The sequence below is a fragment of the Capricornis sumatraensis genome, chromosome 22, assembly GCF_032405125.1.
Source record: "Capricornis sumatraensis isolate serow.1 chromosome 22, serow.2, whole genome shotgun sequence".
Taxonomy (NCBI): domain Eukaryota; kingdom Metazoa; phylum Chordata; class Mammalia; order Artiodactyla; family Bovidae; genus Capricornis; species Capricornis sumatraensis.
Genome location: NC_091090.1, coordinates 42774071 through 42795456, shown reverse-complemented (window position 1 = coordinate 42795456; position 21386 = coordinate 42774071). Strand labels below are relative to the sequence as shown.

At 41.4% G+C, this 21386-nt stretch overlaps 1 protein-coding gene across 2 annotated transcripts in view; it reads left to right on the top strand.

The window, feature by feature from the left end:
- Positions 1-1256: 1256 nt before the first annotated feature.
- The window catches only part of KDM1B (lysine demethylase 1B), a 38282-nt gene continuing 18152 nt past the window's right edge, over positions 1257-21386 (top strand). Inside the window, exons 1-10 of one of the 2 annotated variants that reach the window (XM_068994277.1) lie at positions 1257-1343; positions 2220-2347; positions 3369-3458; positions 4010-4121; positions 5430-5546; positions 10921-10959; positions 13528-13732; positions 15886-16070; positions 19028-19204; positions 19559-19633. In XM_068994277.1, the coding sequence (XP_068850378.1) occupies positions 1257-1343; positions 2220-2347; positions 3369-3458; positions 4010-4121; positions 5430-5546; positions 10921-10959; positions 13528-13732; positions 15886-16070; positions 19028-19204; positions 19559-19633 (1215 nt within the window). The remainder of the gene's footprint in view (positions 1344-2219; positions 2348-3368; positions 3459-4009; positions 4122-5429; positions 5547-10920; positions 10960-13527; positions 13733-15885; positions 16071-19027; positions 19205-19558; positions 19634-21386) is intronic. The other variant, XM_068994278.1, reaches the window with a different exon arrangement.

Sequence of the window (21386 nt, the reverse complement as noted above, 5' to 3'; positions counted from 1 at the left end):
CCTCTCAGCCACCAGGGAAGCCCTGGTGTAAACAGTAGGATCACAGTGTATGTAGTGAAGCAATAGGATTACAAGCCCTTCAAAGCTTTTCACCAAGATTAAGATCATATATGTGGGACTTGTATCTTAACAACACTTCTCCACTTTCAAATTCCACTTTCACTTCCTTATCTGTAGTATGTCCTATTTATTTCTCATGCTATTGTGAGTATGTGTGTGGAGTAAATATGGACCAGGGAAGGAGATGTCTGATAACTGTAGGATCCATATACTAGCGAGTACTTAGTTATGCTAAGCATTTTTCATTCCTTATTTAAGTTAATTGAAAAGAATGGTAGTATGACAAGTCTTGATCATTCATGGATTTATGCATTTTTTTTTTTTTGCTTAGACTTTTGATTCTTAATGTTCTAACTGTGCTGTGATTAAACTAGTTTGAGAACTCAGTTTGTCCAGTGACTGTCTAACCCAGATTCCTGTATTCAATAGCGACCAGATAGTGTGCCTGAGATTTATTTGTTGGGTTTTACTGAGAAGAAATGAATGCTTTTTCTTTTTAAAGTATGGTGGTGGTTGGTGGTTTCGTAGCTAAGTTGTGTCCAGCTCTTGCCGCCCCATGGACTGTGGCCTGCCTACAGGGTCCTCTTTCCATGGGACTTTCCAGGCAAGAATACTGGAGTGGGTTGCCATTTCCTTTTCCAGGGGATCTTCCCAACCCAGGAATCAAACCGAGGTCTCCTGCACTGCAGGCAGATTCTTTTCCAACTGAGCTACGAGGGAAGCCTGTATACCTTTTAAAGTAAAATAGATCAAAGTTTGGGAACTAAGACATAGTGAGAAAGAGAGGAACATAAAAATAAGATGTTTTTATTCATTGAATTTTATAAACAGTGTCTTTTGTTTATAGGTCCTTCATTTCTGTATATATGTAAAATATATATACTACTAATGGGTAACATTTATTGAATACTTACACTAGGCCTGGTGCTTTCAATTAATTATTTTACTTAATCCTCACAACAATACTAGGGTACACACTAGTTGTGCCCATTTTATATATGAGAACACTGAGGCTTAGTCTTAGCTTAAATAACTTGAAAGCAGTGGTTTCACACTCAGGCCATCTAACTGTAGGGCATGCACTCTTACCACCAAAACTACTTAATAACTTGACTCCAGAGTGTTGAAAGTATTAGCAGATGCTCTTATTTAATGTTTTCTGTTTTTTCTTTTATTTTGACAGATTTTCTGATACAATGGCAACCTCACGGGGGAGAACAAAGAAAAAAGCATCTTTTGATCATTCTCCAGATAGCCTTCCTTTGAGGAGTTCCGGTAGGCAGGTATCGCTTATTTGTTCATTCATTGACCCTGTTTTGAGCCAACGGACTTATTGTGATTGGGACTGAAGAATTAGAGATGAAAGAGTAGAATTCCAGCCCTCAAGGAACTTGCAGTCTAGTGGAAAAATTCACCTTGGGATTTCCAGTGTGATAAAGTGATAGAATGTAGGGAAAAAAGCTTATCTGGCGGAGATAAAGGCATTGCTGTGAAACAGCATAGGGTGTTCAGCTGTGTGGTTGCCTCCAGGATGTGAGCTGGGGCCCGATCATGCTTGGCTTGATATCATTCATAGGCATTCATAGTTAGTTGGGTGCTGTTGATGGCTTACTTGCTGCCATCTTTCTTGTAGGGCCATTTTTTTTTTTTAAGGAAAATATTGAATGATGTAATTCTTTCTCTAGAATTTGTCTACAGATTTTTATTGTAGTTTTTAAATCTACAATACTGAGAGGATAGAACTTCTCTAAGCAAAGAGAACAATCTTAATTTGAAAGTGGCTTTCATTTTTTATGATACAGCCTAAAAAAATTTCTTTTTAATTTTTTATTGGTTAGATTATCTGGGTCAGATAATCAATATTGAAGTAGAGTTGAAACAGCTTTTTCCTAAAAGAAGCTAGTATGCATTTTCGGTCTCTACTTAGAGACCTGTTTTCGAAGTGCTGGTTCCAGATTTCTAGCAGATTAGTGAATTGTTTACACAATGCAGTCTCAAGGAAATTGCTGTTATCGTCAGCCCCTACCCCTCTGCCAGGATGCTGTTGATCTTCACACTTAGAACTTCTAACGTGGAAGTGATTTCAGGAGTAAACCTCCCACCACCTCCACCCTGGGCCATGCCAGTGTTGATCTTAACCTCAGCTGGTTCTTTCTCAGGCAAAGAAAAAGGCCACGGAGACGACAGATGAGGATGAAGATGGTGGGTCAGAGAAGAAGTACAGGAAATGTGAAAAAGCAGGCTGTACAGCCACATGTCCGGTGTGCTTTGCAAGTACTTCTGAAAGGTCTGTTTAGACGGCATGTCTTGGCCTCACCTTCCTGCCAATGAGCGCGTTCATCCTCAAAGATAGTCTTCCTAAAGATACATAGAGATACTGCTATCCTGCAGTAGAGACATTGCTGGTACATTTTGTACACATCATACCCCACTACTCACTCCCCCATTAGACTAGCCTGTATCAGCTCTGCACAGTGACCAGCCCCCTGTGCTCACATTGCATCCCCCATAGTTGTACCTCTGGAGGTTGGGAATGGGAGGATAGTTTGAGGATGGGATGGGGTAAGAGGTAAGGGGGGAGTAGGGAGAACCTTGAGCTTCCTACAGAGACCAGTGTTTGCTTATTTCTCTGGGCTGCTTTTCTCCCTCTTACAGCATACCTCTGCCTCCAAAGATACATACAGGGCTCATTCAAACTACATCGCTAATTGCACTCTTGCCATTTTTGTTGCGATGATCCAAGCCTGACCTTTTACTTCCAGTGGAAAGAAATCTTCAGTTAAGATTCAATGAAACCTGGAAAACAAATCCTTTCTTTCTTTTTTTTAAATCACAAAGAAGTGGTGGTGTTAGTGTTCGTAGTGGCTTTATAGTTCGTTCTTTTGCTACATTATTGGCTGTGTGGCAGGTTTTATTTGCCAGATTGCCCATGGGATGGTCCGATCCCAGCTGGCCAGATGTTGCTGCTAGAGACCACACTTCCCTCCTTCACACCCATGCGGCAAGCCCACTGCCATCCCTTCTTTCACGTCCTAAAACCATATCATCACTCCATGGAGTCCTGATAAAACTAAGTCCCAGGGCCTTTTGATGAGCAGGCAGCTGGGTACCGCTGATGTAAGTCGCTGTGCCCTCCCCATGCATTGTTCTGTGTCAGTCAGCCATTTCTTCTGTTGTAATATCCAGTCATTAGGATTCTAAGTGAAGGTAAGGCAAAATGGGCTCATAGGAGGTGTTTGATAAATGTTAACAGAAAAAGCAAGACATGTTTATTTGTTACCAAATCTATCTGTTTTTGCTGTTTTCAGATGTGCCAAGAATGGCTACACATCCCGATGGTATCACCTCTCCTGTGGGGAGCATTTCTGTAATGAATGCTTTGACCATTACTACAGAAGGTTTGTTCTGATGATTGTTGGAAGTTTTTGGGGTGGAAGGGATGGTGGCCTGGGCAGTGGTGGGGATCAGATGGTTAAGTCTGAGCACCCCCCTCCCCGGGGTTACTGAATTATTTCACTGTTTCATCCATACCTGAGCTGACTACAGGTGTGCCAGAACTTTGATGCTATAGTTTGCATGTGTGTATGCTTGTGTGTGCACACTCAGAGCTCAGAAAGTATCTGCCATGAGACAGTTGTTCTCTGTAGTTCACAAATTCTGAAAAATTTAGACGCTGCTTTGCTCTTCTATGCCAATGCAAAGGGGCAGGAATGAAAAGATTTTGTGGGGGATGCTGACAGCTAGAGGGTGCTGGACAGACAGGTAACCATCCCTTCTTGATAGTTTTAGATACTAAAAATGCAACCTGTTCTGTGCATCCTATGATAACTTACTCCTCCCCCCTTATAATGTGGCTAGTTAAGTCCTTCACATAAGATTTCTATCTGACTCCTGTTTTGAAAACCTGAATAGCTTATTGTTTGATATATTTATTTTTACTGTTTTTCAGCCATAAGGATGGATATGACAAATATACTACGTGGAAAAAAATATGGACAAGCAATGGAAAAACTGAACCTAGTCCCAAAGCTTTCATGGCAGACCAGCAGCTCCCCTACTGGGTAAAAAAGATAAAACTGTATGACTTTGTGAAGCATTTATAGGGCTTCCTTGGTAGCTCCAGGGTGAAGAATCCACCTGCCAAGCAGGAAATGGGAGTTTGATTCGTGGGTCAGGAAGATCCCCTGGAGAAGGAAATGACAACCCACTCCAGTCATTCTTGCCTGGGTAATCTCATGGACAGAGGAGCCTGGCAGGCTACAGTCCATGGGGTAGCAAAGAGTTGGACACAACTGAGCAGCTAAACAGAAAAAGCATTTATAGCACTAAATGCAAGAGGAATGGATGAAAATTCCAATTTTTAGGGAAGTTTTCTTTAATTACATTTATTCTTTCTGTAGCTATGAAAGCCAATCACTTTTTTTATTTTTGTGGAAAAATCACCTAACTTGACCTGTAGCATAAAGAAGAAACTAAAGACTCATTACCAGCTGTTGATAGCCATTGCTAAGTTTGGTCCATATCTCTCTTCTTTGTTCATGTTTTTCTGTGTTTATTTAAACACAATTTCACACTTAGTATGCAAATCCTAATTTGGTTTAGAATTATACTTTGCATGTAAGTTTTTAGTAGCTTTTAGGTTTTTTAAAATTAATTTAACTTAATTTTTTCTATTTAGCCATTCTTTGAAAACACACTTTGGTGATTGTATATATAATATAAATATACCATCATTCAATAAATTATTTGCTAATTCATTTAATGTTATAGGTAATTTGAGCTTTTCTATGCATACCTTAAAATTTTTCTTAATTGAAGTGAGATTTACATAACTTTAAATTCACAAAAAATTCCCAAGGGAGACTCAAGAGGAAAGAACACACACACACTTATGACTGATTCGCATTGTTGTACTGCAGAAACCAACACGTCGTAAAGCAATTATCCTCCAATTAAAGAATAAATTTAAAAAGGTTTTTTAATTAACCCTTTTAAAATGTACAACTCAGCATTCAGTACATTCACAGTGTGGTCCAATCACCACCAATATCCAATTCCAGAACATTTCATCATCCACAAAGGAGATTTGTGCCCATTCAGCCGTTACCTCCCATTCCTCCCTACCCCTACCCCCTGGCAACCCCTGATCTGCTTTCTGTCTTTCTGAATTTACCATTTTAGATGCTTTGTATAAAGAAATCAGGCAGTGTGTGACCTTTTACATTTGGCTTGTTTCACTTAACCTCATGCATTTGATGCTGAACACTTGTTAACCCAAATCATGTGGAGGAGATGGCAAAGGAAGAGAGAAGAAATGCTCACTCAAGAGGCGCTAACTCATTGACCTTGACTTCTTACTTTCCATCTAGGTTCAATGTACAAAACCTGAGTGTAGAAAATGGAGGCAGCTTACCAAGGAGATCCAGCTGACTCCCCAGATAGCAAAGACCTACCGATGTGGTATGAAACCAAATACTGCTGCTAAGGTATGATGTCTTTGGTTTTCTGTTTGAATTAATTGATGGGTTAGTTTAGTTGTCAGCTGGTAGTAATGACGTATATTTTTCCTTTATCGTATTGGTCATTGTATCAGGATGGTACTGTCCCATGTATAAAGAGAACCTCCACTATAATAGCTTAACCAATTAAGGCTTTTCTTTTTCTCTCATTATAAACAGTTTAGAAGCAGGCAGTCCAGAGTTGGTATAGTTGCCCAGGGAATTCTCCTTCTAGTTTCCAGCTCTCCCACAAGGTCATTATTGCACCGTCACCCATCATTCCAAGTTCAAAGCAGAAAAGATGGGAAAGGCTGGAGTATTGTAAGCCAAGTCTCTCCTCCTTTTACTGGGAAACCAGGAGCTTTCCTGGAAGTTACAACAGTAGATTTCTATTTATAGCTCTTTGGCCAGGACAGGATCTCACAGCTAGTCTGAACAACAGTGGGGACAAAGGAAGAAGATATTCCATAACTGTTGCATGTTTTATATTTTATAACTGGAGGGAAATCTTTCGTAACAGCATCGAAATTAGGATCCTGTTAGTAAAGAGAAAAGGATGAATATGTTTGGGCTCAATAGACAGGAGTTTGAGCAAACACAGAGATAGTGAAGGACAGAGAAGCCTGGCATGCTGCAGTTCATGGGGTTACAAACAGTCGGACACGACTTAGCGACTGAACGACAACAACAATATGTTTGGGCTGTTAGCAGTCTTTCTTAATTGGTATATTCTGCCTCTTTGGCGATTTGACAATTGCTTAGCATTTAAAAATGTGCTAATTGCTTCAAAGTGTTAAAGCATTCATCTATAGAATGTGTCTTATCAGTACATTAAAGAATATTCGGAATTGTAATCTCAGATGCAAGATGCTTTTCCTTTCTGAAAATTTTGACTTAATTCACAAAATTCTCCCTCTTAAAGTATATAATTCAGTGGTTTGTGGTATTAATATATTCACAGATATGCAGTTATCACCAGCAAAATATTTTCTTAGTTCAAATTCTTCTTTAAAGAATGAATGAGAAACATTTGAAAAGCTTTATAACGTTTACGATCAAGTTTTTCAAAGCCTGGGATTTAAGATACAAATATTACTGAAGTAACTCATAATTATTAACATATTTGGAAGATTTTGCAAAGTAAACTGGTGAGAAAAATGGTATGAATATTTAGGAGTTCTGTTTTCTATAGTTTTAAATTTTACATAAGCATTACATGAATATAATCTCAAGTTTAAAAAAGCAAATTGAACATATGTGTGCATATGTAAGTACATGCACACACATAATCTGTAAATGAAAAATGGAAGTCCCCTTTAAACCATCTCTTTCTTCCCACTCTAATAGATAACAACTCTTAATGATTCATTTATCCTACTAGAACTTTCTTTATGCTCTCATTATGTATTTATGGTAGGCACATTTATTTTAAAGCACTGGAAACAAATATCTAAACTACTTTTTAAAGATTTAAAGAAGTATAGCTCAGAGTGATCATAGCCGATCATAGCCTCTAAGGATGATATCATATCTTTTAAATCCCCTCTGCCCAAGAAATCCTCCCTTGAGACCCTCTAGCTCCATTCTGATTGATTACCATCTATTAACCTCAACTTTTGAAATATTTATTTAAATGGTGTTTATTGACTCAGAGGCCCTTTGGTTTTCAGCTTGGTCTTCTGTCAAGGACCAAAGTCTGGAAAGGTTTATTTGTAAAACAACATTAAAAAGAATGGTAGCAAACAACACACACTGTTTGGAGCTCACTGTTTGTCATTTAATGTATCTTGAAGATGCTGCCATCTCAGTGCAGAGAGATCTCTTTCCCTGTAAAGACTGTATAATATATAGTCCACTGAATGGCTAGATCGTGATGAATTTGCCGTGGTCAAAGGGCATTTAGGTGACATTTAAACGTTTATCGTCAGTGAGTGCACTGTAGTGAATAGCTTCGTGCCTGTGCAAGTTTTATTTATGTATTTTTATTTTTGGGTGGCCTGGGTCTTCCTTGCTGTGCGCAGGCTTTCTGTAGTTGCGGCGAGCGGGGGCTACTCTTCATTGCAGTGCGAGGGCCTCGCGCTTCAGTGCCTTCTCTTGTTGCAGACACAGGCTTAGGCTCACGGGCTCCAGTAGTTGCAGCCTGCGGGCTTAGTGGTTGTGGCTCGTGAGCTCTAGAATTCTGACTCAGTAGCCATGGCGTCCAGGCTTAGCTGCTCCGAGACGTGTGGGATCATCCCAGCTTAGGGACGGAACCTGTGTCCCCTGCGTTGGCAGGCAGATTCTTATATTCTGTGCCACCAGGGAAGTCCTATCAAGCTGTTTTAATTTTAAATAATTCTTAGACACACAAGAGGATTTATAATTTGTGTGTAAGGAATAAAGGATGAAGTTGAACACTCACCCCTAGTTTTAGAAACAGAGCGTGACCAATGCCTCTGTAACCCCCTGGGTGCCCCTCAGTGGTTATCTTCCTCTGCCTCTCCTGCAAGAGCAAGCCGCATTTCAAATTTCGTATTTATTATTCCTCTGCCTTTTGTTTTTGAGTTGATACATATGTATGAAACCCTAAATAACATGTGAAGTTTTGCATATTTTACGTTGGTTGGAAATTGGACCCTGTTGTTTGCCTTCTTCGGCAGCTTTCTTCTTTTCCTTAACACTGAGGTTTTTGGGTTGCCTCCATGCTGATGCCTGCAGCTCTTGAGTGGTTAATTGTCCCTGCTGTGTAATTTTGCACTGTGGGAATCTACCATAGCGTGTCTGTTCCCTTGCTCATAGGTGTGTGAGGGTTGTTTCTAGTTTGGGGGTGTCATGTTCTTTCACGTCTCTCCTAGTGCTGTGCTCAGTCGTGTCCGACTCTTTGCGACTCGATGGACTGTAGCCCACCAGGCTCCTCTGTCCATGGAATTTTCCATCAAGGATATTGGAGTGGGTTGCCATTTCCTGTTCCAGTTTACCTAGTCCACACGTGTAGAGAGTTTCTCTGGAATATATTCCAAGGGCTAGATTTCCCAGACCGTATGGTATGCCAGTCTTCAGTTTATTTAGGTAACTTTTTAAATTGAAATATACAAACAGAAAGTGCACAAGTCAAAATGCCATAGTTCAGTGAATTTTCAGAGTCCACATTTAGCCAGGTCCCAGTAAAGAAAGCTGAGCGCCAAAGGATTGATACTTTTGAACTGTGGTGTTGGAGAAGACTCTTGAGAGTCCCTTGGACAGCAGGGAAATCAAACCAGTCAGTCTGAAAAGAATCAACCCTGAATATTCATTGCAAGGACTGATGCTTCTAGTACTTTGGCCACCTGATGCAAAGAACTGACTCACTGGAAAAGTCCCTGATGCTGGGAAAGATTGAAGGCAGGAGGAGAAGGGGACGACAGAGGAAGAGATGGTTGGATGGCATCACCAACTCAATGGACATGAGTTTGAGCAAGCTCCAGGAGTTGGTGATGGACAGGGAAGCCTGGCGTGCTGCAGTCCATGGGGTCACAAAGAGTCGGACACGACTGAGCAACTGAACTGAACTGAACAGTTAAGAAATTGACCAGCCTCTCAGAAGCACCCTTGCACCGCCTTTCACTCAAAGAGTCCATCCCTTTCCCCTGCCCAGAGTAACTACTTACTTCCTCTTCTCCCACATCCAAACACTAACCAGCCTGACCCTGCTTAGCTTCTGAGATCAGAGAGGACAGGCGCTTTCAGGGTGGTATGGCTATAGGTCCCTACTTACCCTTCCAACTTACTGTGGATGTTGCTTCCTTCTGAACTTTATGTAAATAGCATAATACAGCATGCATGTTCTGGGTGTGGCTTCTTTCAACCCACCGTGACGTTTGGAAGGTGCATCCATACAGTTTACTCTCATTGCTGTGCCGTTGTTTGACTGTAGTACAGTTTGTTTCTGCCTGCTGCTCTTGATGGATTTCTGGCTTGTGCTTAGCTTTTCTCTCTTACAAACTATGCTTCTTCAGGAATTTTCTAATCCTTTTCTTGGTGCACGTGGACGAGCGTCTCTCTAGAAAATGCAGGCATGCCTTGTTCTATTGCACTTCACTTTTTTGCGCTTCACAGATACACATTTTTCACGAATTGAAGCTTTGTGACAACTCTGCATTGTCAGATGACGGTTAGCATTTTTAGCAATGAAGTATTTTTATTTTATGTATTTATTTATTTTTGGCTGTGCTGAATCTTCATTTTGGCACAAGGACTCGGGGGCACTTGGGCTCTGTAGTTTTAGCACGCTGGCTTTGTTGCCCCACGGCATGTGGGATCTTCCCTGACCAGGGATCAAACCCCTGTCCCCTGCATTGGCAGGTGGATTCTTAACCACTGGACCATCAGGACAGTCCCTGAGGTATTTTTTAATTAAAGTATGTGCAGGTTTCTTTTTTTAAGCTATTGCACACTTAATAGACTATAGTACAGTGTAAATATAACTTTTATATGCACTGGGAAACCAAAAAATTCTTTTGAGTCACTTCTTTTGTGACGCTTGCTTTATTGCAATGGTTGGTCTCAAACTGAGCCCACAATGTCTCTGAGATATGTCTGTATAGCAAGACTAGAATTGTTGGGCATCATGCAGTCATATCTGCAGGGCTTGATTCCAGGACCCTGCAGGTATCAAAATCTGAAGATGCTGAAGTCCTTTGTCTAACATGGCATAGTATTGCGTATAACCTACACACATCCTCTCGTATACTTTAGTTCATCTTTAGAATACTTTTAATACTTCATATAATGTACGTTCTATATAAATAGTTGCTGGTGCATGGCAAATTCAGATTTTACTTTTTGGAACTTTCTGCAATTTTTTGGAGTATTTTTTAATCCAAGGCTGACTGAATTTGTGGATGTGGAACTGATCATAGTATGTACATCTTCAGTTATACAAGATAATGCCAAATTATCATGCATTTAAAGGTTTCATATTTTGTCAGATTCTTCTGCAGAATTATTACACATTGTTGTAGGTTGCCAGCAAGGACATCCTTTCAAGAGAAGCTGTCTTCCTCGCACCCTCACTCATGTGGGTGTTTTATCACACTTTCTCTTTTCCAGTCTAATTGATGAAAAGAGATATCTTATTAAAGGTAAACTGACACTTAGGACTGTATTTTAGGGACTTCCCAGGAGGTCCAGTGGTTAAGACTTCACCTTCAGTGCAGGGGGTATACATTCGAGCGCTGGTCAGGGATCTAACGTCCCACATGCCTTGGGGCCAAAAAACCCAGAAGCAATAGTATAACACATTCAATAAAGACTTTAAAAATGGTCCACATCAAAGACTCTTTAAAAAAAAAAAGACTATATTTTATAATTAAACCTAATTAATACTTTTTGTCTTGTTTTGCAGCCTGAGACCTCAGACCATTGTTCCCTCCCAGAGGATCTAGTGAGTATTTCTGAAGCATGTTTCAGATTAGCCAGCATCACACTTTCAGCGATAAGTGCAATAAGTAAAGCAGAGTAACAGTGTTATGAGTGCCTTTATTTGGTTGCTGATCAAAGGCTTTTTAATCTCCCGTGATAACTATGTGATGAAAATGCTAGCAGGAATGGTGTTATGAGTGATCCTCACCCAACTTGAAAAAAAAAAAAACACTAAAATTTTATCGCTTTATGTTTAAAGGAAGTAAAAAGGCAGAAACTGACACCGTGCCTTCCTACAAGGATCAGACTTGTTATACTTGTTTTCCAAGGGGGACTTTATGACCTTCTCGCCACTTGAATCGTTCCAGGAAACGAACAAGAGGCCCATGATTTGATGGTCTTGGCCCAGATTCAGCTGTGAGAGGGTTCTCGTGTTATTCTGACCTCAGCGTAACTGCTTTGTCCCGTCTCTGCCCAGATGTGGAAGGGGCAGCAGCTGGCAAAGCCTGGCCATGTGTTGCTTGTCTTAGGAAACTTTGCTCCCTGAGCTGACTGACTGATTTTGCCCCATAAGCCAGATCCAACGGCTATTTCAGAAGATTATTATTTTTTTTTAATTATTAGTTTCTGAGTTATTCTGCATGACAGTGATTCAGGATTGTTAATTTGTAGTTTTTCTAGATGTGAAACTCAGGAACTGTGATTGATGTTCAGGCAAAGGGCAAAATGACACCTGGCAGGTCTGTTGTATTACATAAAGGGCTGTGTGAGACACACACATAAAAAGAATAAATAAATAGCTTACACACACATACACCCACATTAAAAAAAAAATAGCTGTACCCTCAAGCATTTTTACAGTAAAGCAGTGGCCCAAATAATTTCTGGATTCGGGGTAAACGAGATGACGTTATAGAAAGAAAGGAAAAAATAACTTTAAATACAGTTTTAAAAATTACTTTATGAAATTTCCCCTACTGTTCAGACCATTGTGCTCTCAAGGAATCTGAACTTTAGGACAGAGGCCATATTCTTGGGATATAAGAACCTTAAAAAGTTCAGAAGAGTCGTCCCTGGATGTTCATATGTCAGTTACTTATTTTTGTCTTCAATTGAGAAAGAGTCTGGGGCAGGTTTATGAAATGGAACTTTCCTTCTTTTTGGTCCAGCCCAGGCTGGTCAAGGGTAGCCAAACCTAAAATAAGCCTTGAGGACAAAGATTGCAAACTGAAAAGCCATCAGGGGCCAGGCAAGTAAAATGAGTGTGTGAGGGACTTTCCTGATGGTCCAGTGGTTAAGACTTTGCCTTCCAGTGTAGGAGGTGGGGGTTCAATCCCTGGTCGGGGAGCTGAGATCTCACATGCCTCATGGCCGAAAAAAAACAAAAGGTATATAACAGAAGCAATATTGTAGCAGGTTTAATAAGTAAAAAAAAAAAAAAAGGTCTGCATCAAAAAAGAAAAAAAATGTGTGAAGCAGCTGGGAATAATTTATGAGGGATGTTGGGGCTTGTAGTAAGCTGAGAAAATGCTTGCCTGAGATTTGGACTCTGAAATCTGCAGGGCAAATAATGCATCTTTAATTCACAAACCACAGTTTGATGGCAGGTGGCATTTGCTTGGAGACTGGAGAACTAACGTGAGAGGGTTCCTGAGCCCAGGATTCTCCTCTATTAGATTCCTAGAATTTCCTGAAGCATACATTCAAGATCATGTTTAGCAAAGACTGCCTAGTATCGGATTTCTGGCAGTGTTGTTTTAGAAGCAGGTAAATTTTATTTTTATCACAACAGTCATCACCAGGCTGCTTTGATCGAATGACTCCATATGTTAATTCGAAATCTGGAATATGATCACATATTTTAAGACCAAAGATAGTTTCTTTAGTCTACATGGAGCATCTTATTTTGCTGATTGTCATGTATTTTTCCCTCTGAAAAAAATTTTTAGTAACCTCTGGCAAAAAGCAGTAATATTTGACTGCTACTTCAGAGATTTTTTTTTTTTTTTTTTGCTGAATTTTGCAGTTTCCATTATCTTTAGATCCTAAGTTAAAAGGGGGAAGGGCCAGGTGATAAATGATTCCCGAACAGAAGGAAGTTCGTCGTGTCAGACTTAAACAAACCTAGGCTTCCAGGAGAGTTAGTGGAGGCACCATTAAGACTTATCTGATGTTGGGGCATCCCTGGTGATCCAGTGGCTGAGACTCTGCTCCCAATGCAGGGGGCACGCTTTTGATTCCTGGTCAAGGCACTAGGGTCCCTCACGCCACAAGACGCAGCCAGAAAAAAAAAAAAAAGACTTGCGTTGGTGGCGTTTTTTGCAGGGGAATGAAGAGAGACTTCTTGCTGTAGATCTGAAGGAACTCGGCCTAAGAAACATTCTCTCCAGGTCTTCTCAGGGGACTTTGTTTCTGAATCTGCCTGTGTAGGACTCTGGCCTAGGACTGAGGAGTGGGTGAAGGCAAAGGAGAAGGGTTGGGGATGAATGAGGATGAATGACAGGGCAAGAACCCTCTCTCCTTGGTGGACCCTGCAGGTCCATTTCTTGTCCGCCATTGTCCCTGTTTGTCTTGCTCTGCCCCCTTGCAGAGAGTGTCGGAAGTGTCCAACCATTGGTGGTACTCCATGCTCATCTTACCTCCTTTGCTGAAAGACAGCGTGGCCGCCCCCCTGCTCTCAGCCTACTACCCAGACTGTGTGGGCATGAGTCCATCCTGCACCAGCACGCGCCGTGTGACCAACGACGCCAGCCCCGGGAAGCTGGAGCACCCCAAGGCGGTCCCCTCTGTGCTGGGTGAGAGCTGGGCCTGGCCCTCCCTGCCTTCCCTCCCCTACTTTGCCCTGGAAATGTGTGGGTGAGCAGAATGGAAGAGATGGGTTTTTTTGTTTGATTGTTTTTAATGTGTTCACTTAGTACAAAACACCTCATTATTTCATGAATCTGGTTTTACTGTGGATCACTCGTATTATTTATATACATTTGTTCATTTTTCCCTTAATCATTGGGAAGGCCTGTAACACTTGGCTAGGAATCATACCTACGGAGTTTAATGAGCATTTCTTTGAAAGTTGGATAGCTGTGTAACTTGATGATCGTGCCTACTCACTCTGACATGCCGGAAGAAAGTTTTAACTTGAGCCACTTTTCTTTCTTCTCTTTGAGTCATTCTTCTTCTAATTATGCCATTGATAATTATAGTCAAATGACCCGCTCTTGAAAAAACTTCAGGTCAAGGCAAGCAGACTGATGACTGTTTACTTTCAGGGGATTTAAAAAATTCTCCATCAGAATTCTCTGTGTACGAGCGAGAATTCTAGATCATCTCTTGCACACTAACAGACTTCATCTTTGGTGCAAGTGGATTTTGACATTGTGGGCTTTTATTGAGGTTTTAACTAGTAGCACTGGACCCTCTAAAAATGTGGATGTGGTCAAAATCACAACTAAAATGATAAATCCCAGTGTTACCGAAGGTGGAATGAAGCAGGCCCTAAGACGCTAATTAGTCAGTGCATACATATATGAAGGCCATTTGGCAGTGAGAATCAAAAACCTTACAATAGATCCTCTTTGGATGTAGGAATTTATCCTAAATTATCGAAGATTATCAAAAGTAAGTCCAAAGATGTGTGGTGTTGTTTATAGTAGTAAAATAATTGGATAAAATCAAAATGCCCAGAAATAGGGGAGTAGATAATAAATAAGATAGCATTGTATGTCCATGGAAGTCATCTTTAATGACATGGGACAATGTTCTTGAAGAGCAGGTAAGAAAAACAGCCTTTTCAGTGCATTTTGGGGGCTTTTTTTCTTTCTTTCCTAGAAACAACGTAGGTTAGACTGGGTTTAACACTGCACAGGGATTATCAGGGGTTAGTGATTTGTTATTTACTTCTGTGAACCTGTCTTCTAATCAGAAAAACTCCAATAATAGTTTCTTTTAAGATATATTTCCATGGGGATTTGGCATTCAGTTGGGTTTGGGATTTCAGGTTTGCAAAATGAAGTTGTTGTTCAGTTGCTAAGTCATGTCCAACTCTTTGCGACCCTGTGGCCTGTAGCACGCCAGGCTTCCCTGTCCTTCACTATCGCCTGGACTTTGCTCAATCTCATGTCCAGTGAGTCACTGATGTCATCCAGCCATCTCATCCTCTGTCGCCTCCTTCTCCTCCTGCCTTCAGTCTTTCCCAGCATCAGGGTCTTTTCCAGTGAGTCAGCTCTTCATATCAGGTGGCCAATGTATTGGAGCTTCAGTTTCAGCATCAGTCCTTCCAGTGAGTATTCAGGGTTGATTTCCTTTAGGACTGATTGGTTGGATCTCTTTGCAGTCCAAGGGAACTCTCAAGAGTCTTCTCCATCACCACAGATTGCAAGATGAAGACATTCTGGAAATCTGTTGAGAAACAATGTGAATATGTAACACTCAAACATGATTAAGATGGCAGATTTTATAGCACATGTTTTTCTTTTTTTTTCACATGTTTTTCTTTAACAAAAAAAATTTAAAAACTTTCTGTGCTACAGAAATTGAATTTGTGAAGAAAGAATAGGGAAATATTTTTTAATTTCCACCTAGCAGGTCTAATTGGACAGAGGAAGTGGAGGCATTTACATAGGACAGACCAGGAAGCTTGTCTAGGCCCTTCTTTCTGGTTTGGTTTTGTTTATGCTCTTCAGCTTGCCCGGATTTCCCTGGTGGCCCAGACAGTAAAAAATCAGCCTGCAATACAGGAGACCCAGGTTTGATCCCTGGGTCAGGAAGATGCCCTGGAGAATGAAATGGCAATCCACTTCAGTATTCATGCCTGGAGAGTCCAATGGACCGAGGAACCTGGCGGGCTACAGTCCATGGGGTCTCAAATAGTCGTACACCACTGAGCGACTAACGCTTCCCCAGATTTGAAATTTACAGCCTGTGAGATTTACTCCTTTGCTTCTACCCTCAGTTCCAGGCATGAACCGGTACTTCCAGCCTTTCTACCAACCCAACGAGTGCGGCAAAGCCTTGTGTGTGAGGCCAGACGTGATGGAGCTGGATGAGCTCTATGAGTTCCCAGAGTATTCGCGGGACCCCACCATGTACCTGGCTCTGAGGAATCTCGTCCTCGCCCTGTGGTTCACTAACTGCAAGGTGAGTGGGGCGCAGGTTAGCCAGCAGCACGTGGACACAGACTTCTCTTAGAGGAGTGGCTTTATCTCCTTAGATCTGTGTGTCTCCACCACACGTTTGGGTGGGGGCTCTCCTGTGCATTGTAGGGTGTTTAGGTAGCATCCCTGGCCTATACCCACTAGATGCCATAGCAACCACCATCCCCCCCAACTTGGTGTGATAGCCAAAAATGTCTCCAGATATTGCCAAACGAGGCAAAGACTCACCACCTGAAAACCACCGCTTCAGACCATATGCCACCAGAATTCTGACTCTCTGGTGAGTGAGTACAGTGAGTACAGTGCAAAGTTGGGTCAAGGAGTTCCGATGACAATGCCGGGAGAAAAAAGAATGAAACATTAAAGACTGAATCATAAACCCCCCGGAGGGCAGGATTCTTCCTCAGTTTGTTATCCTCAAGCATCTGAAACCAGTGATTGGTTCTTTTCTGGGACTGAATGAATGTTAGGGGCGTCAAACAGCACTTACCTTGAAAGGGATGAAGATAAATTGGGGGATGGGCCGGGTGGCGGTACTACAATTTTTTTTTCTTTTAAGCGAAGTATTTCCTGACCCTCGTATTTTTCCAATTTATTAATTTCTTCTGCAATTATTTGAGTGACTGCTGAATGTAGAACATTTTGCCAGACTGCCAGTCTTGGTTAAAGAAAGATATTCTGGGTCTGCCCTGGTATTTCATTGAATTAGACCCCAGCCCTAGACGATTTGATTAAGTTACAGCTGTAAATGCAGTTGATATGAATTACACCCAGGTGAGTGGGCTGGGCAAGGTAGAGTTACTCATTTCCTCTCCAGCAGCCTTGAAGTAGGTATTAAACTAAGTAGTAAACATTTGCTGAACTAAACAAAACTGTGGTCAGAATTTTCCTGTAAATAAACTGTGAAGGAAGATGCATTTTTCAGAAACAGCCTTGGGTTCATTTTTCTTGACATTTCTTTTTAGATGACTTTGAAATTGGTCTTATACTGTGGAAGAGTCTAATTTAAAAAGTCCTCCGCTTATCAGTGTGGCTCTATTTTAATTTGTAATAAGATCATAAGATGTATCTATTTAATACTCTAGCAGGAAAACTCAAATATGGTTGCTTTTAAGGAGTCAGAAAAACACACAAGGAGTCAGACTAAATATTTTTTTTTAAGTCATGAATACAAACACATTTTTTAATCTTCTGCAGCAATCCAAGCCAATGTTGTACATGTTATTTCTTTCGTATTTTGAGCCTGTAGTCATCTTCCTGTGTTTGATCAGGTTCTCTTGGAGCTGGGGGTTGGGGACAAGTAGAAGAAAGGCCAGAGCGGGCACCTCCCCACTGCGCCCCATGATCCAAACCTGTTCTAACTTCATGACCCTGCGAGGAGGCCACCTTACTCTTGAATCTTTGAGATGAACCAACCCTTGCCAAAGCTTCTGGAGTAAACAAAGTCAGGGTCTTTTTTTTTTTTCTGAAAAGTTCCTAAGTCCGTTCCTCCTATATCTTATCAGTGATGAGAACCTAGCTTTTTCAGATCCCAGGGCCAGCAGCAGCCTGGGTTTCTATAATGGCCTTTGTTGTGTGGTTTATTGAGTCAGGAATATATTTGTGGTGTGCTCTGCACCCACACTCCCCATATCGGTCATTCTCTGCGAGGGGAAACTTAGGTGATAAAACAGAGATTGCCGTGTGCCTCTTTTGTTCCTTTCTTTTTTCCTTCACCAGGCAGACCTCCCTTTGGTCTTACTGTGTCTTAGTGATAAATGGTAGATTCCAGTTACCCTGGGAGGTAGTTTTTTTATTTGGTAGCTCAGATGGTAAAGAATCTGCCGCAGTTTAGGAGACCAGGGTTCGATCCCTGGGTTGGGAAGATCCCCTGGAGAAGAGAGTGGCAATGTACTCCAGTATTCTTGCCTGGAGAATTCCATGGACAGAGGAGCCTGGTGGGCTACAGTTCATGGAGTTGCAAAGAGTCGGACACAACGGAGCACTAACACACCACACAAAACGTGCACGTGAGATTTATCATTTTTACCATTTTAGTCATTGTAAAATGTGCAATTCAGTGGCCTTAAGTACATATACAGTGTTGTATAACCCTCAGTTCTATGCAATTCCAGAACTTTTTCATTACTCCAAGAGGAAACCCCACACCCATTAAACAGTGACTCCCTACTCCCAGCTTCTGGCAACCCTAGCCTACTTTCTGGGCTTGCCTGGTAGCTCAGCTGGTAAAGAATCTGCCTGTGATGCAGGAGACCCTGGGTCAATTTCTAGGTCAGGAAGTTCTCCTGCAGAAGGGATAGGCTACCCACTGCAGTGTTCTTGGGCTTCCCTGATAGCTCAGATGGTTAAAGAATCCGCCTGCAGTGTGGGAGACCTGGGTTCAATCCCTGGGTTGGGAAGATCCCCTGGAGGAGGGCATGGCAATCCACTCCAGTATTCTTGCCCAGAGAAGCCGTTGGACACAGGAGCCTGGCAGGCTACAGTCCATGGGGTCGCACGGAGTCGGACATGACTGAGCGACTAAGCACAGCACTGCCTACTCCCTGTCTCTGTAAAATCTGCCTATTGTGGGTGTTTCACATAAATGGAATCATGTAACATGTGGCCTTTGGTAACCAGCTTCTTTACTTAGCATGACGTTTTCAAGGTTCTTCCCTGTTGCAGCGTGTGTCAGTACTCCATTTCTTTTTATGACCAAATCATATTCCGTGTATGGACAGACCACCTTTTGCTTTATACTGTCATCCACTGATGGACGCTTGGATCATTCCTACCTTTTGGCAGTTCGAATAATGCTGCCATGCATTGAGCTCTTTCCAGTACGTAGATGGGAATAGAATTGTTGGGTCATATGGTTCATTCTGTGTTTTCCCTTTTTGAGGAACCAAGACTTGTTTTCGGTTAGTTAGTTTAACAATCTGGTTTTATTTCCAAACACAGGAAGCTCTTACTCCTCAGAAATGTATTCCTCACATCATCGTCCGGGGTCTCGTGCGCATTCGATGCGTGCAGGAGGTGGAGAGGATACTTTATTTTATGACGAGGAAAGGTCTCATCAACACAGGAGTGCTCAGCGTTGGCCCTGACCAGCATCTTCTGCCTAAAGATTACCACAACGTAGGTGACGGTAACTCTAGCAGCGCTGCTACCGACGGTCATGATACATGATTGTACGTTAATAATACAAGTAAAACTCACATTATCACTGTAAAAGCTTTAGCGAGACTTTTGTAGATTTTGCGTTTCTTCAGGGGAAAGAATATAAATTACTGTTCTCCTTGACGGTAGAAAAGAGGAAAGGGTGGATGGCTTAGGACAAGTACTGATGTGTTCTTTAGGGAAATAACTTTCTACAAATGGGACAGCAAAGAAATACAGATGAACTAACATTGCTTGGCAGTTGGCTCCTTCTAGTACGTTTTTTTTCATTGCTCTAATTGGATTTTTGTTTCTTTTTTTCTTTTCGTAAAGAAATCAGTCATTATTATTGGGGCTGGTCCAGCTGGATTAGCAGCTGCTAGGCAACTGCATAACTTTGGAATTAAGGTAAGACTTGGGGGACATGGAGGCAAAAACAGATGGTTAACTGCTCCTTTGGTCCAAATTTTCTAAGACTGGGAAACTAGTTCCTGATTTGAGCAAAGAATACTGCATACATTATAACGTCCGTGGGGTCGCAAGAATCGGACATGACTTAGCGACTAAACTACCATATCTGGGGTAGCCTTCTTCCCCAAGGAAAGATACTCTTTCTTATTTTCATATCAAAATGCATTTTATTTTTATTAATTTTAGAAATCCTTTATTTTCTGTGTGTGTTGGTTTCTGCCATACAATGATGAGTATCAGCCATAATTATACATATATATTCCCTCCCTCTTGACCTCCCTTCCCCCCACATCCCTAAGTCATCACAACGCACCTAACTGGGCTCCTTTTGTTATATAGCAGCTTCCCACTAGCTAGCTATATTCTTTCTTTTTATTTAGTGTGTTGCCTTATTCTACTTGTTAAAAATTAGCCAAAATAGAGTCGATTACAAAAAAATTGTGCAATTCAGTATCTAATTTCCATTAGATTCATTCAAGTCTCCCAGATTTCTGGGACTTCCTAGGTCTGACTCATTTCTCCATTTTTTAAAAACTTGTTTTGCAAGGACTTTGGTTTTCCATTAAACCAAACGTGAAAATCAATTTGGTAGAATTGAATTAGTCTTTCTCCGTGCTCTGTGTGGCTAAAAGAATCAACATTTTTCACAGCATCTCTGCTGGCGGAGTTTCAGAAATGAGAAAGTTTTCAGTGGTTATGCCTCAGAGGTTTTCCTTTTGGTGGAATGCAACATCTATGTCTTGGATTCTATATATACTACTGACAAAAACGGGAGAATCTGAGTTGAGTTTATAGGAAGTGTGTTTGCATTTCAAATTATTGTCTAAGAGGTATTAAGCTGTGAGGTATTTTAATTGGCCATATGTATATTTCAGCAATAGATATTAGGACCAAGGTTTCTTACGTGTTTTTTGCTTGGGAAACTCGCATTATCTTACAGGGAAAGTTATTCCTGAAAAAAACTGTATGTATACATATGTATTTATATGTATAACTGAATCACTTTGTGGTACACCAGAAGCATTGTAAGTCAACTATATTTCGATTAAAAAAAAAGTTATTTCTAGCCAAACTCAGGGGAGGAGATTTCTTTAACATTCAGCCTTCCTCTTATAAATGAAAAAAGAAACTAGAAATGGATGGTTCTAGGTTCATCTGAAGTCAGAAAGAAGGTGGAGAGTCAGGAGTTGTAGCCTTTTCTAGTTGGAGAAAATAAGGAATTTAGGTCCAAGGAAGAAGAATATTCAGGGGACCTCTGTTGTTCTCCCCTTTCTCTGGGGAAACCACCCCTCCTGGTTGGGAAATAGATTCCTCTGAGTAACCTCAGAGATGCTTAGCTCGGGGAGCCTCCTGGAGCCATCTGAAGGAGTGCTCCTGGGGCTCCAGAAGTGAAAGGACTGCTTTTGGACTGAAGAGGCTTCCCATTTTCAGCTTCTACAACCAAGGGCAGAGTCACTCTTTGAGGCACAGGGCTGTCCACTGGAGAGCAGCTCCCCCGCCTCCAGCATCAGAAATTTGGAGGAGATAAAGTAATCTGGCTGTGGGACCAGTCTATGCTGGCCAAGCCCCTGGGGTCGTGCTTAGAATCACATGTGATTTTTTTTTTTGGTCTGTTTCTGTTTTGCAGATACGTTCATTTGTGTCATAGATCCCACATATAAGTGATATCATGGGGTATTTGTCTTTCTCT